The following is a 21680-nucleotide window of genomic DNA, read 5'->3' as shown; positions in this document are numbered from 1 at the left end:
TCCTTAGCACCACATAAAAATAAATAAATAAAGGTATTGTGTCCAACTACAACTAAAAAAAAAATATTAAAAAAAAAACAAGGGCTGGGGTTGTGGCTCAGCGGTAGAGCGCTCACCTAGCACATGCCGGCCCCTGGGTTCGATCCTCAGCACCACATAAAAATAAATAAACAAAAGGCATTGACTAGGTACAACTAAAAATATATATATATTTTAAAAAAAACAACTAAAAACAATCTGAATGTCTGAGATAATTATCAATTTAATGTAGCTCAGTTCCAAATTCATCCTTCAATATCTGTTCTATAAAAAAAGAGATAATTCTTTTAAGCATTTATCTGTTATAGTGAAAAAATGTCAACCTTCTCAGTAGAGAGTACTGCAGGGGCACTGCAGAAAGAAGAGGTTCCAGGTACTAATTCTACAATCACACTATTGTCAGCATCAGGAGTGAGGACATGTGGTAGCACTTTGTCCTGATCACATGCTGACAAACTTGCAGCCCTGGACCAACCTGATGATCCCCTTTCCACAACCTTACCTACAAGGATACCGTGTGCTGTAGTCCCACATTAGTTCCCCAACTCCCTCTGATTGTCTGCTGTAACTCCTGTCCCCTAGGGTTTGTCTTCCATGGCCTTCCTTCAGGTACAGTGTGCTTCAGGCTTCTGGCTTATAGCAGCCACTTCCCCTCTCTGGAGGCCTGACCATTGGCTTTGACTTGTCTATGCTCCAGAGGGCTGCATCCTGATTGCCAAGTGATTGTGGACCAGCTCTGGCCCTGGAAAACCAGAAAAGATCCTTGCCACTCAGTGAGGAGCAATTACATACTCTCCTCTATATCCTGCATAGAAGAGGCTAAATCCATCCTAGAGAGACCTCCTTCCAAGTCTGTTCTTCCTTGGGTACTCTCGTTCAGCTTTAAAGTTTCACCTGTTCAAATCACCGTCTATTTTTTGCCTCCTAATTAGACCCAGATGGACATTAGGGAGAAAATGAATACCTAAGTTGTGGTTATACAATGGAATAGACTGGGTAATAAAAATAGACTGATTCCAATTTCTGGTCTGGAATGTAAAGAGGTTAGGAATTGCTACTCTGTCCTAACAAGTAAAAATATGAACAAACTGAAAAAACAATTCTTCTTAAATCTGTCAGCAAAATGAGGTTACAGGGCAATTCATCGCTCACCAAACTAGAAAGACAGAGAGGCAGAAACAGAATCAGAATTCACTAGATCAGAAACTCACAAGCAAAAACTTTCATGGAAACAAGTTCCAAAGCAGGAAAACCTCAACTGTAATTGATAAACTACTGAAGGTTCAATGTGGATTATGCTGAGGGTTAAAAACTCCAGAGGGACCCAGTCATAGCCAGTCTCCCACATGTTCATAAGCTCGTTTTTTGTTTTGTTTTGTTTTAATGTTCATAAGTTTTATCCACAAGAAATTCACCAGGACTTCACAATGAATAATGAAGAAAACCCAGGGGAGAGAAAAAGGCACTACTCTGTTTTTAACAAGGCCTGTCCTCAGAAGAGGCTATTTTATTGGTGTTAAACTGTTGGAAAGAGAAGTCCTCAGCACCTGCCTCCCACAGCCCTCCTACCACATAAAGTGAGGGACTAAGTCTGATAGGACTAGTTCATATTTGATGGAAGAATCTCTGAGTGTGAGGACATGACAAAAAGACAAAGACTTAATCATAGGACTATAGAATACTTCCTCTCTCCCCACACCTTACAAATAGTAAGTAAATTACTATTTATTCTAGTTATTTTATTCTAGTCATGTCCATCTGTTAACAAAAAAAATCACAAAGCATACTAAAAGGCAACCAATAATTTAAAGAGACAGAACAAGCATCAGAACCTTAATAAAATATGACAGGAATGTTGAAATTATCAGATTAGGAAACAGTTTTTATTGTTTGTTTGTTTCTGAGATGAGGTCTTACCAAGTTTCCCAGACTAGCCTCAAACTCATAAACCTCCCACCTTCCAGGGAGCCCAGCTAAGAATTTTAAAGATTATATTAATATGCTAATGGCTTGCATGGAAGAGTAAACAGCATGCATGAACAGACAGATAACAAATGCAAACAGAAGGACATTCTAAGCATCAAAAGGAACTGCTAAAAGAAAAAAAACTTCACTGTAACAGAATTAAAGAATGCTTTTAGGGGCTGGGGTTGTGGCTCAGTGGTAGCGCATTCACCTAGCATGTGCGAGTCCCTGGGTTCGATCCTCAGCACCACATAAAAATAAATAAATAAATAAAGGTATTGTGTCCAACTACAACTGAAAAATATATATTTTTTTAAAAAAGAATGCTTTTGACTGGTTTATTAGCTGATTGAGCATATCTGAGGGAAGACTCTCTGAACTCAGGATATGACAATAGAAACTTTCAAAACTTAAAAGCAAAGGGAAAAAAAATTGGGTAAGGGCAAAATACCCAAGAATTGTGGACTAAAAAAGGCATAAATACATGTGATGAGACTATAAGAAGAAAGAGAATCAGGAACAGAATAATATTTGAAGGACTAATGACTGAAATTTTCCCAAAATTAATGTCAGACAAGAAGCCACAGATCTAGGAAGCTCAGGAAACATCAAGCAGAATAAATTTTGAAAACATAATATGAAGGCATATGATATTCAAATTAGAGAAAATCAAAGATAAAAATTCTTCAAAGAAGTTGAAGGAAAAAAATACTACTTATAGAGGAGCACAGACAAGAATGATATTCATCTTGCCCTTGGAAACTGTGTAAGCAAGAGGATAGTGGAGAGAAATATTTAAAGTGTCGAAAGAGAAAAGAAAGAATGCACCCACTATTATAGCTAGACAAGGTTTTAGGAAAGGAGAAAGATTAGAAAAACAAGAACAAGGTATAGCAGCACCAATACAAATAGATCAAGGAACAGACAGACATGGGTTGGATTTTCAGAAAGGGCCACTGAGACAATAAAAATTACTTGGAAATCAGAAAGACCAGTATGGGTTCCTCAGTGGCCCCTGACTAAAGAAAAGATACAAGCAGCCCATGACCTGGTCAAACAACAATTAGTGGAAGGACATATACAACCTTCTGTATCTCCCCATAATACTCCCATTTTTGTCATCAAAAAGAAATCTGGTAAATGGAGATTACTGCAAGATTTAAGAGCCATTAATAATGAAATGGTTATTATGGGACCTGCTCAATCGGGGATTCCTCAATTGTCTGCTTTGCCAAAAACCTGGTATGTTTTAGTTATAAAGATTGTTTTTTTTCAATTCCAATTCATCCTGAGGATAGTCCACGTTTTGCATTTACTATCCTTGCACTAAATCATGAAGGTCCTGATCAGAGATATGAATGGAAAGTACTCCCTCAAGGGATGGCTAACAGCCAAACTATGTGTCAAATTTATGTTAACAAAGTAATCCAGCCACTTAGAAATCAAAATCCTGAACTACAAATATTTCACTATATGGATGATGTATTATTAGCACACAAAGATAAAAACACATTGCTAGAATGTTATGCCACACTTACAAACTTATTAAAAAATTATAATATAGAGATAGCAATAGATAAAGTACAATTAAATTTTCCAATTAATTATTTAGGAATTCTATTATCCTCAACCATGGTCCGTCCACCAAAAATTCAAATACGAGTAGATCAACTCAAATCACTTAATGACTTTCAAAAGTTATTAGGAGATATAAATTGGATAAGGCCTTATCTAGGTATACCAACAGAAGAGTTGGGACCTTTATTTGATATCCTAAAAGGTCCATCAGATCCAAATTCACCCCGAATGTTAACGCCTGAAGCAAGAAAGGCATTAAAAATCATTGAAACATATGTAGAAAATATGCATTTGGATAGAATTGATATAAGTTTGCCTTTATTATTTATTGTACTACCAACAAAAAATATTCCTACAGGAGTATTTTGGCAAGAAGGTCCATTATTATGGATACATTTATCTTATTCTCCTAACACTATTCTTACTAGGTATCCTGAGGCTGTAGGATAATTAATACTCAAAAGAATAAAAGCAGCAAAGGGAGTGTTTGGAATTTCTCCCAATAAAATTATTACTCTATATACTATGAATCAAATTGATGAGTTAGCTAATGAGTTAAATACTTGGGCAATAATCATGTGCAAATCTAATGTTTCATTTGATAACCACTTACCATCTAATCCTTTATTGTCTTTTTGGTCATTGCATCCTATAATTTTTCCAAAACTGACAAGAAAAATGCCTATCATGAATGCTCCGAATATATTCACTGATGGGTCAAATAATGGTACAGCAGCAATAGTTACACCTGATCAAACTTTTACATTTTTAATACCCAAACAATCAGCTCAAAAGGTAGAGCTTAATGCAGTATTACAAGCTGTTGTGATGTTTAAAGATTCTGTATTTAATTCATTTTCCAATAGTCAGTATATAGTTAATGCTCTGGTATCCCTTGAAGATGCTGGTAGGATTTCCCCTTCCTCTACTGTTTTCTCCTTGCTATCCACTATACAAAGTCTAATCTGGGACAGAAAAGATCCATTCTTTATAGGACATATCAGGGCACATACAGGATTGCCTGGAGCCCTTAGTCTGGCAATGATTTAGCAGATAAAACTACACATGACATACATATTTTCTCTACACTAGAAGAAGCTATAAATTTTCATAAATGGTTCCATGTCAATGCTAATACTTTACAAAAGCGTTTTAAAATAACTAAGGAACAGGCTAGACAAATAATAAAACAATGTCAAAATTGTGTGACCTTTTTACTATAAGTTAATCTTGGAGTCAATCCTAGAGGATTGATACCTAACCATATTTGGCAGATGGATGTCACACAATTGCCAGAATTTGGAAAATTAAAATATTTGCATGTTACAGTTGATACTTCTTCTGGATTTTTGATGGGCTCCCTTCATGCCGGAGAAAAAAACTAAAGATGTTATAGCTCATTGCTTACAAAATTTTGCCACTGTGGGCGTTCCAAAACAGTTTAAAACAGATAATGCCCCTGCTTATACTTCTACCTCTTTTAAACAATTTTGCTCAACATTTGGCATTACTCATATAACAGGAATCCCATACAATCCACAGGGACAAGGCATAGTTGAAAGAGCTCATCAAAGTATTAAAATGTACTTATTAAAGCAAAAAGAAGGAATTGGGAAGGGGTATATATTCCCCAAAGATAAACTTAAAATAACCCTTTTTACTCTAAACTTTTAAAATTTGGATTCATCAGGGCTTAGTGCTACAGAAAGGCATATGTGTCCAAAAAATGCACATAAACCCAAGGTACTTTGGAAGGATATTCTAACAGGACAATGAAAAGGTCCTGACCCAGTAATTGTCTGGAGTCGGGGGTCTGTTTGTGTGTTTCCACAGGGAGAACAGCAGCCGATTTGGATTCTAGAGAGATTAACTAAATCGATTTCTACAGACCAAAAAGAAGATGATTTGGCTCACATCCATAACAACTGATATCCAAAACTCCAGTTTGGCTATCCTTACATCTGGCTGAACCAGGATGCGTTTATCAATATCTATTTTATTATTGCCTAGACCTAGGTTAATGTTTTGCTGATCAGTTCTATTTTTTTGACTATAGAGTTTTTAAACATTGCAGTGGACATTTCACCTGTAAAAAGTTATAAGGCCTTTACTATTAAGTTATGTATTGTATGTATTATATTATGTGTGCACACTTGTGTTTTCTGTTATATGTTTGAATGTACATATGTCCATATATCATATATGATGAGCGCTCATGAAAAAATGGATCCAAATATTTTTTTTCACGTGATTTAAATGGTTTAATTTAAATTGGGTAAACAGCTGTTGAGGATTGTTTTAATATATGAACAAAAAAGGAGGTTAACAGATCTGTTTGTTTACTTTCACCTTTCCTTTTCATTATATTTAATAATTCTCTTCAAGACAATGTAAATTGTTAAGAAAATTGTTTTCTTTTAGTGCCTTCTGGAATGTTACATAATTTTTTCTTTAGCCATTATTGCCAAATTCCTATCTTCATCCCAGTGCTGGTGAAGACAAAGATAAAACCAATCTACAGCTTCTGCAATAGCCATCACTGAACTGCTTGCAGAACTTGCCTGGACTATGTATCACTTGTATGCATTGTGAACTATCTGTTGGTGCAGCGACTTGTTGCGGTATTTTTGCTGATGATGTCATCGGTGGTACAATTTTTCCAAAAGGAGCCGTCAATTGGCTTGGTGTATCTTCCTCCCTTCTGCTTGTCATGATCGTTCAGCTAAAATAGGGGGCCAACAGAGGTAAGGCAAAGAACCTCACCCCTCCGCTGGTACAAAGACCTCTCCACAGGTGTGGCTGTATACTGGACCGGTAGTCAGTGACGGGTAAGATCCAATTGCAATGGTACCAACCTAAGACAGGAGGCTGACGCCTTGAGGTCAGCTCATCCGATAACGGGTAAGGACCATATGTACTATTGGACAACCTAAGGCGGGCACAGTCCCTAAGCCACATGCTTGTTGTTTAAACAGAGAGGGGAAGATGTTGAGAGCCACAGCCGAAGGGGCCCCTGCAAACTTCCAGCTGCCGGCTGATGATTGGCTCACAGCGGCCCCAGCAACATCTAGCTGATTGGCTCCTCTGTGGTGATGCTCATTGGAGATGCTCGTTGAGCTGTTTCCCCGCCCTTTCAGACTGCCAGCTGATGATTGGCTAACAGCGGCCCCAGCAACATCTAGCTGATTGGCTCCTCTGCGGTAATGCTCATTGGGCTGTTTCCCTGCCCTTTCAGACCACGGAGCTGCTCATTGGGGGACTTTTTTGGCTCCGCCCATGCAACCCAGCCAATCGGCCTCAAGAGCAGGAGGATTGTGGGAGGTGGTGAGGCTTGTGGTTGAGGGAGAGGCTTGTGGGAAACTGGTGGTGGCAGTTGGGCTCTGAGGGTTTTTCCTGAGGAGTTGTTTTGTTTGGCCTGTATGGTTCTAAAAATAAAGTTCGTTTCTTTTGACAAGTGGCTCCTGAATTGTGCCCAGCCAGACTGTGGCAAAAGACCAACTTAAAATCTTCACCTTGTGAAAATTATTCTTAAAAAATGAAGATGAAATATTTTCTTAAACTAAAAACAAGGGATTTTGATACCTTGCCTTCTAAGAAATGTTAAAAAAAATTCAGAGAGAAGGAAAATTACAAGGGTTGAGAAACTAAGCCCTGCAGAAAGAGTGAGGAAGCATCAGAAAAGGAATACGTGGCCAGGCATGGATGCACATGCCTGCAATATCAGCTACTAGGGAGGCAAAGACAGGAGAATCACAGGTCGAGGCCAGCTTGGCCAATTTAATGAACCCTGTCTCAACATAAAAAATAAAAAGGGCTGGGAAAAATAGCTCAGTGATACAGTGCCCCTGGTTCAATGCCCAATTATGAGGCAAGGAAGGAAGAGAGAGAAGGGAAGGGAAGGAGGAAAAAGTGAAAATAAAATAAAATTTCTCTCTATTCCCTTCCCCCTTTCTTCTTCCTTCTGGGGATTGAGGGATTGAGTCCAGGTGCCCTTAACCACTGAGCCACATCCCCAGATCCTCCCTCTTTAAATTTTGAGACAGGGTCTCATTAAATTACTTAGGTCCTTGCTAAAATGCTAAGGCTGTCTGAACTTGTGATCCTTCTGCCTCAGTCTCTTAAGCCGCTGGGATTACAAGCATGTGTAACCATGCCCAGCTTACTTATTTTTGCATTTTATTTTGAGATAGGGTCTTGCTAAGTTGCTGAGGCTGGCCTCAAATTTATGATGTTCCTGCCTCAGCCACCTGAGTTATCAGGATTACAGAAATGTGCCACTGCACCCAGCTGCTTATTTTTCTCATTCTAAATCCATCTAACAGGTAATGGGAGGTTTGTTTAAAATAATAAGTGGCATCAATGTATTCAATTGGGGTGTGTGTGTATGTATATGTGTAAGTAAAATGAAGGATTTAAGTATATTTTGGTTTTATAAGGTTTGTTATTATAAGATGAAGTGGTATACTGGTGTATAAAAGTAGACTTAAGATTATTTGTCAGTTTGTATCACAAACTTCAGAGCAACAATTTTTGGTGGGTGGTACTAGGGACTGAACCCAGGGTTCATCCCAAACCCTTTTTATTTTATTTATTTTTTAATATTTAAAACAGAGTCTTGCTAAATTGCCCAGGCTGGACTGGAAATTGTGATACATCTGCTTCAGTCTGTTGAGATGCTGGTACTACACGTAACCCATGTACCCAATTTAGGGCAACAATTTTTAAAAAAATTAAAACATTTTATATAATATTCAAAGTACTTACCAGTTTCCAGAAGGCAAATTAAATATCTCAGACTATGAATCCAATAACACAAAAAAGATATTTTACATTTTCCTTGTTGATTTGTGAAATCTTGACCTCATAGTAAATCATTGATACATGCTAGTTGATTATGAGTAAGATATATACTCTAAAAAGCACAGATTATTTAGATTATTTTAATATTAGTTTTAAATATGCAAAGCTATAACTAAGCCTTTATGGGCTAGGGTTGTAGCTCAGCGATAGAGCACTTGTTTAACCATGTGTATTTTTAGTTGTGAGTGCACACAATATCTTTATTTTGTTTATTTAGGGTTTTCTTTTTATTGTTTATATTTTTTTAATGTGTTGCTGAGGATCAAACCCAGTGCCTCATAGGTGCAAACGCTCTACCACTAAGCCACAACCTTAGCCCTCAGGGTAGTTTTGATTTGCATGTCTTTCATTGCTAATGATGTTAACATTTTTTCATATATTTCTTGGCCATCTGTATTTCTTCTTTTTGAGAGTGGCCATTTGGTTCATTTGTTAATTGGGTTATTTGGTTTTTTGGTGTTAAATTTTTTGAATTCTTTATATATTCTGGAAATCAATCCTCTGTCAGAAGAGTAGCCAGTAAAGACTTTCTATCATTTCTGTAGGTTCTCTCTTCACATTTTTAATGGTTTCCTTTGTTGTGCAGAAGCTTTTTAATTTGATGCCATTTCATTTTTTTAACTTTTGGCATTATTTCCTGAGCTTTACATGTCCTATTAAGAAAGCTGGTGGGGCTAGGGATGTGGCTCAAGCGGTAGCGCGCTCGCCTGGCATGCGTGCGGCCCGGGTTCGATCCTCAGCACCACATACCAACAAAGATGTTGTGTCCGCCGAGAACTAAAAAAAAATAAATATTAAAAATTCTCTCTCTCTCTCTCTCTCCTCTCTCACTCTCTCTTAAAAAAAAAAAAAGAAAGCTGGTGTCTGATATCATATGCTAGAGTGTTAAACCTACATTTTCTTCTAGGAGTTGACAGTTTCTGATCTAATTCCTAGGTCTTTGGTCCATTTTGATTTGACTTTTATGCAGGGGGAGTAATGAGAAGCTAGTCTCATTCTTGTACATGTAGATAACCAGTTTTCCCATTCTTCTACATGTGGATAACCAGCATCATTTGTTAAAAAGACTGTCCTGTCCTTTCTCTAATGTATGTTTTGGGCACCTTTGTCAATGACTGTATCTGTGTGGGTTTGTCTCTGTGTCTTCCGTTTTATCTCACTGGTCTATGTGTCTTGTTTTTTTTTTTTTTTTTTTTTTTTTTTGTCAGCAAAGTGCAGTTTTTGTTACTATCGCTCTGTAGTTAGATAGCTGAAGTCAGGCATTGTGATGCCTCCAGCTGCTTTTTTGGCTTAGAATTGCTTTGACTATTCTGGGTCTTTTATTTCTCCAAATGAATTTTAGGACTGTTTTTTCTAGTTCTGTGAAGAATATCATTGGTATTTTGATGGGGATGGCATTGAATCTGTATATTGCTTTGGGAGTATGGCCATTTTATCAATATTAATCATGTCTACCAATGAACATGGGAGGTCTTTCCCTCTTCTTATGTCTCTTCAGTTTCTTTCTTTAATATTCTATAATTTTCACTGTACATGTCTTTCACTATCTTGGTTAGATTTATTCCTAGGTTTTGTTTTCTTTCTTTTTCTTTTTCTTTTTTTCTTTGAGGCTACTGTGAATGAATCTGCTGATTGGAGTTCTCAGCAGATTCCTTATTGGTATATAGACCTGATGTTTTTCTCTTAAGGCTTTTAAAATTCTACTATGTGTTAGGCATTTTAATTATAATGTGTCATGGAGAAGTTCTTTTTTGATATTGTCTACTTGTGGTTCTGAATGTCTCTTATATCTGGACATCCATCTGATTCTCAAGGTTTGGAATTTTTCTGTTATTTTTTCCCTGAAGAGGTTAAGAATAAATCTAACCAAGATAGTGAAAGACATGTACAGTGAAAATTATAGAATATTAAAGAAAGAAACTGAAGAGACATAAGAAGAGGGAAAGACCTCCCATGTTCATTGGTAGACATGATTAATATTGATAAAATGGCCATACTCCCAAAGCAATATACAGATTCAATGCCATCCCCATCAAAATACCAATACCTTTAACCTGTATCTCACAATTCTCTTTAATTCCAATGATTCTTAAATTTGGCCTCTTAATGTTGTCCTAGAGTTTTTGTATATTCTGGTCATGTTTACTTATTTTCTTTTCTTTAATACTGTCTAAATAAATGTTCAAGGCCAGCCACTTGTCTTCCAGCTCTGAAATTCTGTCTTCAGCATGGTACTATTAGAGAAAATTTCAGCTGAGCCTTTTGATTTATTGTGTCTTTTATTTCCAAGATTGCTATTTTGTTCTTTTGCAATACCTCTATCTCATTATTGACTTTTTCATTCATATCTTACACTGACTTCCTTGATTCCTCAGGGTGTGTGTGTGTGTGTGTGTGTGTGTGTGTGTGTGTTTTGTGTGTTTGTGTTCTCTTGGAATTCACCCATCTTTTTTTGGTGGGGGGGATACCAAGGATTGAACTCAGGGGCACTCAATCACTGAGCAACATCCTCAGTACTATTTTGTATTTTATTTAGAGACAGGGTCTCACTGAGTTGCTAAGTGCCTTGCTGAGGCTAGCTTTGAATTCACAATCCTCCTGCCTTAGCCTCCTGAGCCACTGGGATTACAGGCGTGAGCCACCTTGCCTGGCCTCACCTATTATTTTTATAATCCTTCTTTGCATTCTTTATCTGATATCTCATTCACTCAATAGCTTTGGAGTCACTTGTTAGTGAACTGTGAACTTTAGGAGGCATTGTGTTACCTTATTTTTTTCATATAGATTGAGACCCCGTGTAATTGTGGTATCCACAGCCTTTGTGTTAATTTTGTTTCTGCTATAGGAGTGGGTCCATGAGTGGGATCTGAGGGTCCCCTTCCACCCAGCCATTTCTGCTTAGGGCCTGGTCATTAATTGGGGGGGGGTATGCTTTTCTATTCTTTGTATTAAAGTATTGCTGAAGTTTGAGTGTGGTTGACTTGTATGTGGAACAAGGTGTGCTTCTGGGTAGAAAGAGTTTAGCAGCAGAATCTCTAGTCTATGAATCTGTAGTGTCCCTATAGATTCACAGCACCTCAAAGAAAAGCACAAAACAAACAATAGCAACAACCAAAGCAAACAATATGTAGAATTGAATGAACACTCAGTGCCTACTATTACATTCACAACACTAACTACCACAGAACAAGAATGGGGAGGCAGCAATTGCCAATGGAAAAAACAAAAATCATGAACTAGATCTGTGATTAAAGTAAAAAGCAGGTGCCAACCACATCATCCACAGCACTAATAACTGCAACAACATGAGTGATGGCAGCAGGAGTTATATAAACCAAATAGTTCTAAATTATGGTAAAAATACAGTTCATTAAGAGAAAAGAAAATGTAAGAGAAAAAAGTAATAGAAGAAAGTTTAGAATGTTCAAGGTGTGAATAGAGAGAGTGAAGTCAGTGATGGTTATAAGGAAAGAGGAGAAAAAAATAGGAAAATAATGTAGAGGGAGAAAGAAAGAACAGGAGAATCTGGCTGATAGTAGGGAAAGAAAGGAGAGAAAGAGAAACAATCAAAAACCTTAACCCTAGGGCTGGGGTTGTGGCTGAGCGGTAGAGTGCTCGCCTAGCACATGTGAGACCCTGGGTTCGATCCTCAGCAACACTAAAAATATCCTCAGCAACACTAAAAATAAAGTTTAAAATGAGAGGAAAAAAATGAGCTGGCACAGTAAGAAAACACACACACACACACACACACACACACACACGAAAAAAAAAAGATTCTTTTTTTTTTTTTTTGATACTGAGGATTGAACTTGGGGGCACAGTACCTCTGAGCTACATCTATAGCCCTCAACTTTTTATTTTGAGACAGAGTCTCACAAGTTGCTTAGGACCTTACTAAGTTGCTAAGGCTAGTCTTGAACTTGTGATCCTCCAACCTCAGCCTCCCAAGGTGCTGGTATTAAAAGTGTGCACCATTGTGCCCACTGGAAAAAAAGATTCTTAGTGAAAAATAAAAATCTTTTCCACAGAAGTGGTCAAAACCATCAACAAGGATGGATGATCACTGCCTATGCCTGACTGTCCTTTCAGTTTCTTCCCGGGCTATGTACTAAGAGAAATAGAACATGCCCATGCCAGAGCAAGGGCTGGGGGTTGTTAACCCCTTACTCTTTTTGTTTTACTCACTCAGCTCCCAGCTGGAGTGGCCTAAAACTGAAGCTGATTAAAATAGCTCTCATTATTCCCTTCTTACCAGTGGAAGGTAGGACGGAATGGTAAGAACTGTTGATCAGAGTTTTGTCTAGACAGACCAGATGCATTCTGCTTGGTACACCCTAGACCATAAGGTAGGCACTTGCTGGGACAGTATGGCAATGCTTGCTTTGATCTTCTGGGTTCCCACAGCAGTAAACTGCAACGTGGCCTTTCAAGATGGCTCCTGTCAGCTTGCCAATTAAGAAATACAACACTGAGATTCAAATTCAATATTGGATAGTCAGAGTGTCTTAGAGACCCAGAAATTTGGGTACATTAAACAAAGAAGAAAGAGTACACTGGAGCCAACTGACTGTGGCAGCAGCAATGATAGCAGCAATGGTAGCAGCACTGGCACCAGAGAGGGAGGGAGAACACAGAGAAAAAGATTTGGCATGGAAAAACCTGAGCTCAGAAAAGCAACCTGAATTTAGATGATCCTGAGGGCTCCACTGTACACTGGAGCTTCAAAAGTGCTCTGTTTCTCAAGTAGCAGCAGAGAGCTGACTTACCATCTTGATGTGGCCAAGCTGCAGCTGCAGGATGTGTTGATCTAATTTTTCCAGAGCAGATACCACCAACACTGTCCCTGAGGCTTGATTAGACCTAATCCCAACCAACTAGAACTCCCCTCACAGAACTCTGCAGCAGCCTACTCTGGAAGTTCATCAATTTGGTCTTTTTAGACAAAACTCCAACTGACAGTATTTCCCATTCCATCCCACCTCATACTGGTGAGAAGGGAAGCTGCAACTCATTTCAACCAGCTTCAGTCCTGGGTTACTCAGCTGGCAGCTCAGAAAGCAACACAAAAAGAAGGGGTTAACAACCCCCAGTCCTTGTTCTCGCTGTCAGTACATAGCTCAAGAATAAACAGAAAGACAGTCGGATATAGACATTGACCATCCATTCTCATCAACTATTTTGACCACCTCAGTGGAAATGATTCATTCTTTTTTCCTTTTCAGCAGTGTGTGTGTGTGTGTTCTCTTGCTGTGCTGATTTTTTCATGGACATATACATACATACATATTTCTTTTTCTCTCATTTTTAGCATTTTTTAAATGTAGTTATTTTTCCTTGCCTTATCTTTTGAGGGTTAGGATTTTTGGTTTGTATATTTTTGTTTTGTTTTATATTGTTTTCATTTGTTTGTTTCTCTTTCCCTCTTCTGCTAACAAATTCTACTATTCTCTTTTCCTCTCTTCCTTTACTTTGTTTCTATTTTTTCTTCTTTGAACTTATAACCATCATCTGCTACATCTCTTCTGCATTCTCTCTGTTGACTTTTTGAAATTATAAACTCTTTCTACTTTCCTATCACATTTTTCTCTCTAAATTGTATTTTTACAATCTTTTAGAATTAATTGGTTATATAAATCCCACCCCCACAATTAAGGCTAATACAATCATTACTGCTGTGGATGGCATAATTGATACCTATTGTTTGTTTTAAAGCCAGATCTAGTTCACAGTTATTATTTTTACTGTTGACAATTGCTCACCCCACCATTTTGTGTGTGTGTGTATAGTAATTAATGTTGAAGAAACTGGGTATTTAATTTAATATTGTATATTGTTTACATTGGTTGTTGCTATTGTTTTTTACCTCTTGTTTTGTGAGCTGCTAGGAACCTACAGGGACACTACAAATTCACAGGGTAGAGACTTTGCTGTTCAACCACAAATTAATGACACCCAATCTTCAGTTATATTTCAATATAAAGAATACAAGAGACAAAAACTCAAATTAACAACCAGACCCCAAGTGGAAACAGTTAGGGGTGGGCCCCTAGGTCTCAACTACAGATGTCCATTGCTACAGCAATAACAGAAAATTAACACAGAGGTTGTGGGAACCACACCTACAAGGAGGTCTCAATCCAGATAGCTCTAGGACACTTTGGCAAGTGAAGTCTGTGCCCTAAAAAGGCCTTCATAAGAGTGGAATAGAATTCCTTTCTAATAGATACATAAAACCCAACTAGGAACATAAGAAATATAAAAAAACAAGGTAACACACCACCTCCTTAAGTTTATAATTCACCAGAAACTGACCCCAAAGATATTGAAGTAGATAAAATATCAGATAAAGAATTCAAAAGAATTATTATAAAAATGGGGGAAAAAAAGAAAGAAATACGGCTCACTTTTCACTGAGCAGCCTCTGGATCAGCTAAGTTCAGTTTGCTTTTCTGATCTCCAGGTTTTATTTATTTATTTATTTATTTATTTATTTGCTGGGATTGAACCCAGGGCCTTGTGCTTGACAGGCAAGCACTCTACCAACTGAGCTATATCCCCAGCCCCTGATCTACAGGTTTTTTTCTCTCCAAATTTATCCACTGTGTGTTTCTCTCTGCGTGTTATCATTCCCTTCTGTGTTTATCCAGTGTTGCTGCTGCTGCCTTAACAGGCTTGGCTCCGACTAATTCTTGTTCTTTGTTTATTGGCTCAGAGCCTCTAAAAGACTCTGACTCTACAATATTGAATTTCAGTGAATTCCCTCTTACCCACCTCACTGAGAAGCAGTACTCCTGCTGTTTGAATCTTGAGCCATTAAATACACTTTTAAGTAAAAGAAGCTAATTTGAAAAGGCAAAATATCGAATGGTTTCAACTACATGATATGGAAAAGGCAACATTATAGAGACAGTAAAAGGATTAGAGGGTTAGAGGGAGAGAAGTATTAATTGGCAGAGAATAGAGCAGTGAAGGCAGTGAAAATACTCTGTATGTTACTACAATGTTGAAAACATATCACTATACATTTGTCTAAATACACAGTTGTATATATAGGAACACATATAAAACATAAACACCACTAGTAAACCCTGATGTAAATAACTGACCACCTGATAATGATGTACTAGTGTACATATCAATTATAACAAAAGTACCACTCTGGTGGGGGATATTAATAATGAGAAGCCTATATATGAGTGGGGGGGGGCACATGGTATATCTCTGTACAGTCTTTAGTTTTGCTTACAGGAAGGAAGGAAGGGAAAGAGAAAGAAAGGAAGAACTAGAGATGTCGGGAGATATGGCTCAGTTGTACAGTACTTGCCAAACATGCATGAGGCCCTGGGTTTGAACCTCAGAAACATTCATCAACCACAAAAAACAAACAAACAAAAAGAATTAGGAAATTTCCATTTCCAGATGGCTAAGTACCTATTGATTTGATCTTACTGAAGCTGAAAGCTGTTTATGCAGAATTCTGACATCTTGTATAACAAATTAGAATAAATAATTTAATTAAAATAAAAGAGAAAAAAGCTATGTAAGCCCTAACATTTGACTCAATAAAACTCCCCTCTTATAGAACAGAAATCTTATTCATTACTAACATTTTATTTGTTTACACAATATGTTGTTACATATGGGAACACATATAAAACATAAACACATGTTGGAGTAATAAGAATCGAAAATACAAGAGAATAGATTTAAATTCACTGTTCGTTTAAACCAATGTTCTCCTCCCAGAGAACAAGATTTTTCATTTAAAAGTTGACAATTATTAATGAAATAACATAAAGGATCAACAGTATTTCTGGAGGAAAAAAAAATCTTTCCTTTGTGTGTATGTCCTAACACACACTTCTCACAAAGGCTTTAGTCATAATGGGTCAGGGCCACCTGAATGACCTTATTTTAACTTAATTCCTCTCTAAGATTCTATCTCTGAGGCTGGGGTTGTGGCTCAGTGGTAGAGCGCTCACCTAGAACGGGCAGGGCCCAGGTTCAATCTTCAGCACCACATAAAAATAAAGGTATTGTGCTGTGTCCATCTATACCTAAAAAATAAATATTATTTTTCTCTGAGGCTGGAGATGTGGCTCAAGTGGTAACGCGCTCGCCTGGCATGCATGGGGCCCTGGGTTCAATTCTCAGCACCACATAAAATAAAATAAAGATGTTGTGTCCACCAAAAACTGAAAAATAAATATATTAAAAAAAAAGATTCTATCTCCAAGTAGAGTCATATGCTTAGGTGTTGAGGTTAGAATTTAAACATAGGAATTTTATGTATACTTCTGACCCTAACAAAGCTTAAGCACATATGGAATTTTCTTAGAACAAAAGTGATCATTTGTTCATTTACTCAGTATTTTATTTATTTGTTTTCTCTTCCTTCCTTCTTTCCTTTATCCTTTATTTTTCTCTCTCTCCTTCCTTTCTTTTCTTCCTTCCTCCCTTCTTTCCTTTTACTTTAATATAGATATATGAATAACATTATAATTTATCTGATTGAATTAAAAACGAGTGCTATTGGTTAATGGAACAGTTTCAGACAAAATATATTAACTTCTCGTGTTCAGTATTTTAAGTCAAATAAATGTCACTTGCAGCTCATTTAAGATTGAATACTACGTGCAGTACATAGCACACACAGCTATGTACTTCCCTATGGGTTGATGTATTCAACAAACAGGGTAGCCTTATACAAGTTCCACTTTCATCAAAATTGTTGGTTACATTTTAAAAAGACACTTTTTTACTTAATTTCTAACTGTTTTTCTTTTGGAAATTGATTTGCAGAAACATTTATTTTTAATAACATTTTTATCTTTATATATGCTAGAAAAATCTTTATAGTTTATTTCTGATTTTTTAAGTTTGTCAAAAAGATTAAATTATATTAAATTTAATTTAATAAAAATTATATTAAATATGCAAATAAATTAAAAAAGAGTGAAGTTAAAGAGTCTCAGAATATCCTGTGGATGCAAATTTCAGGATCTATAAGATTTGAGAATATAATCTAATGTCAAATTTGATCTGTGAGGAACAATCAGTGCTGTCTTTCTCAATAGCTGGTTAAGTATAGTCTAGAGCCATGTATTGGGTGTTTAATGTCAATTACTCCCCTCCCCTGGACTTTGTGCTGTTGATTGCTAAGATGACCCTAACTTTAATAAAGTTCTAAGCATGTTACACATGTTAACTCAAAAAATGGAGTTACAGTCCATGGATCCAGGCAGACTGAAAAGGCCAGGTGATGTTCTCAATCAAAGCCACTTGAATAGGGAAGATTTAGTCATAAACTCTAACTGCCAGCAATCTAAATAAAGAGATAATCATCTCAGAGAGGAGCAGCCAATAGTAATTACTGCCTAGTACTCACATTACAGTTGTGAAACTATGTACAAAGTCAGACAAGCTAAATTTATTTCTATATGTTAAAAAGGCTAGGTCAGATGCATGCTGAGTTTTTATAAACTACAAAAGCAGGAGAAACTATATGACCTAATCCAGTGTTTGAGATGAGACCTTTCTTCCAAGGACAAAGTTCAGTTTCAGAATCCCTAGATTCTCGGGGTCCTGACAACTAATCCATATGCATTCTTTCTTTCTTTCTCCCTTCAAAGACTCAGTAAACTATGAGCAAGAAGATAAACCCAAGAGAAAGAGACCTATCTTATTCAGCTTGATACCAGCCTGTTTCACAACTTCAATATCCCCCTTTTATTGGCCAAAGAGAGGGTCCAGGTTTAGGACGACAGTACTCATGAATTACCAAATCTGGGCAGCAATCTCTGAACAGCTTCCTATGGGTCTAAGTCTGTTACATTTCCATTAACACCAGGTTTAGAATTTCTATTACAAACAGTGTGTAGCAAAGAACAATGTAGCAATACAGCAGTCCCTTTAACAAAGCTGTTCTGGCTCCCATGGGACATAAGAATATGCCTAGACCAAATACATCCCTAAGTCCTCAAATGAAGTCTTTGCCTTTCCCTGGAAGTAGTAATGTGGCTGAGTTCATGTAAACCTCATCATTTTTATATATTCCTCTGTCAGAGGCATGTAAATTGATACTTACATTATGTGGAATGTATATTCCAGATGGAAGACAGTCTGAATGCATGAAGTCATGTGCTTTAGTTCCAATATGTAAAATCAATTTGAAACAAATATTCCTCTTATTTTTGTTTCCTCCTAGTCTAACGGGGAGAAAGTTAACCAGATTCCTTTCTGTGAGCCTTGATCCTTGGGCATGGTAGGATGAAATGTTACTGGACCTTCATTACATGGCCCAAGATACTGGAGCCATAACATGGTAGAAAACACTATATGGTGCTGAGGATCGAACCCAGGGCCTTACATTAATTTGACATTAGATTATATTCTCAAATCTACATTCTGAAATTTGCATCCATAAGATAGTCTGAGACTCTTTAACTTCACTCTTTTTTTTAAATTTACTTGCATATTTAATATAATTTTTATATATTAAATTTAATATAATTTAATATAATCTTTTTGACAAACTTAAAAAATCAGGAATAAACTATAAAGATTTTTCTAGCATATATAAAGATATATCCTGGCCACTGACCCAGGATATATATGTGGCCCCCAAATATGTACAAGTCTAAAAGGAATGTTGAGAGGACAAGGGAAGAAGCTACTAAGAGTCAAAAGCAGACTGATCACATTCTTTTACAGAAAGAAAAAAAAAACTCATAAACTCTTGTATGCTTCAATTAGTGATGTGACAATGTAATGTACTGAAGTGGCTTCTGTGGATACTCTTTCATCCAATCTTTCTTAACCTCCTAGCACTCACCTGTGTGGCCATGGAGTGGGGAGTGTGGTCGTGGTAGTGTAGGAGATGTGCTAGAAGTCACAATCAAGCTCTTGCGGTTACTTGTCCGACAACTGCAATGAAAGCAAAATGTCAGTTATAACAGGGACACCATGATCCCAGAGACCTTGAGTAGCTATGGAGGAACAAAAGAGTGACACTAGTATATGGGCTGAGCAGTATACCATTTTAAATGGACTTAATCAGCAATTACTGCTTGTCCCAGTTATATTACATAATTTAGTGCTCCACCTTGCAATAAATTTTGTTGCTGCCTTGACTTTTGTCTTGTATTGCCATTGCGCTTTGCCAATGTTTTGGTTTGCTTCTTAAACAAACAAGAAGCTCTCTAAGGGTAACAACCATGTTTGAAATCATATCAAATGAAGAAAACCATGTGCACGCCTGTTATCCCAGCGGCTTGTAAGGCTGAGGTAGGAGAACTGCAAGTTTGAAGCCAGCCTCAGCAATTTAGCGAGGCTGCAAGAAACCCTGTCTCAAAATAAAAAATAAAAAGGGCTAGAGATGTGGTTCAATGTGGCTCAGTGGTTAAGTGCCCCTGGGTTCAATCAAAGGAAGGAAGGAAGGAAGGAAGGGAAGGAAGGAAGGAAGGAAGGAAGGAAGGAAGGAAGGAAGGAAGGAAGGAAGGAAGGAAGGGAAAAAGGCAATTTTATTTAGAAAATAAACAGAAGTTAAAATATTTTGTTATCAAGACTTGGGGCTCAGTGGTAAGGAACTTGCCTAGCATGTGTAAGGGCCTGAGTTTAATCTCCAGCATGCATAAATAAATAAATCTCCTATCTCATGAAATTAATGTTCTTGACATGGAAATATTAACTTAATCTATGAAATTTTAAATTATTATTTTTATAATAGCTTAATCAATAAAGTAAGTAATCTCATTTTATCATAAATTTCAGAACAGGCCTAGGTTTCTTCTACAAAACTGGTTTCTATCCCTCTAAAATCTGGAACAAGACAGGGATGCCCTCTCTCACCACTTCTATTCAACATAGTTCTTGAAACACTGGCCAGAGCAATTAGATAGGGAAATAAATTAAAGGAATAACTATAGGAAAAGAAGAACTTAAACTAGCACTATTTGCTGACAATATGATTCTATATTTAGAAGACCCAAGAAACTTCTAGAACTAGTAAATGAATTCAGCAAAGTGGCAGGATATAAAATCAACTCCCATAAATCAAAGGCACTTCTGTATATCAGTGGCAAATCCTCTGAAAAGGAAATGAGGAAAACTACCCCATTCTCAATATCCTCAAAAAATAAAAAATAAAATACTTGGGAATTAACCTAACAAAAGAGGTGAAAGATCTTTACAATGAAAACTTCAGAACCCTAAAGAGAGAAATAAAAGAAGACCTTAGAAAATGGAAAGATCTACCTTGCTCATGGATAGGCAGAATTAATATTATTAAAATGACCATACTACCAAAAGCACTATACAGGTTCAATGCAATTCTGATCAAAATCCCAATGGCATTCCTCATAGAAATAGAAAAAGCAGTCATGAAATTCATCTGGAAAAATAAGAGACCCATAATAGCTAAAGCAATTCTAAGCAGGAAGAGTGAAACAGGTAGTATCGCTATACCAGACCTTAAACTATACTACAGAGTAATAGTAACAAAAACAGCATGGTACTGGCACCAAAACAGGCTAGTAGATCAATGGTACAGAATAGAGGACACAGAGACTAACCTACAAAAGTACAACTACCTTATATTAGACAAAGGTGCCAAAAGCATGCACTGGAGAAAGGATAGCATCTTCAACAAATGGTGCTGGGAAAACTGGAAATCCATATGCAACAAAATGAAATTGAATCCCTATCTCTCACCATGCACAAAAGTTAACTCAAAATGGATCAAGGATCTAGGGATTAAACCAGAGACTCTGTGTCTAATAGAAAAAAAGTAGGCCCTAATCTCCATCACGTGGGGCTAGGCCCCAACTTCCTTAATAAGATGCCTATAGCACAAGAATTAAAACCAAGAATCAACAAATGGGATGGATTCAAACTAAAAAGTTTTTTTCTCAGCAAGAGAAATAATATGTGAGGTGAGTAGGGAGCCTTCATCCTGGGAACAAATTTTTACCCCTCACACATCAGATAGAGCTCTAATTTCTAGGGTAAATAAAGAACTCAAAAAGCTAAACACCAAAAAAACAAATAACCCAATCAACAAATGGGCCAAGGACCTGAACAGACACTTCTCAGAAGAGGATATACAATCAATCAACTGGGGCTGGGGATGTGGCTCAAGCGGTAGCGCGCTCGCCTGGCATGCGTGCGGCCCGGGTTCGATCCTCAGCACCACATACCAACAAAGATGTTGTGTCTGCCGAGAACTGAAAAATAAA

General features: G+C 37.1%; 1 protein-coding gene across 7 annotated transcripts in view; it reads right to left on the bottom strand.

Moving 5' to 3' along the window:
- Positions 1-21680, bottom strand: part of Mast2 (microtubule associated serine/threonine kinase 2) — a 185785-nt gene that overhangs the window by 40775 nt on the left and 123330 nt on the right. For all 7 annotated transcript variants that reach the window (XM_026397772.2, XM_026397768.2, XM_026397769.2 and 4 more), the window contains one exon: positions 19280-19371. In XM_026397772.2, the coding sequence (XP_026253557.2) occupies positions 19280-19371 (92 nt within the window). The remainder of the gene's footprint in view (positions 1-19279; positions 19372-21680) is intronic.

Source organism: Urocitellus parryii, chromosome 11 (assembly GCF_045843805.1).
Source record: "Urocitellus parryii isolate mUroPar1 chromosome 11, mUroPar1.hap1, whole genome shotgun sequence".
In the NCBI taxonomy this organism is placed as follows: domain Eukaryota; kingdom Metazoa; phylum Chordata; class Mammalia; order Rodentia; family Sciuridae; genus Urocitellus; species Urocitellus parryii.
The sequence above is the reverse complement of the archived record's forward strand: the minus strand, read 5'-3'. Positions and strand labels throughout refer to the sequence as shown.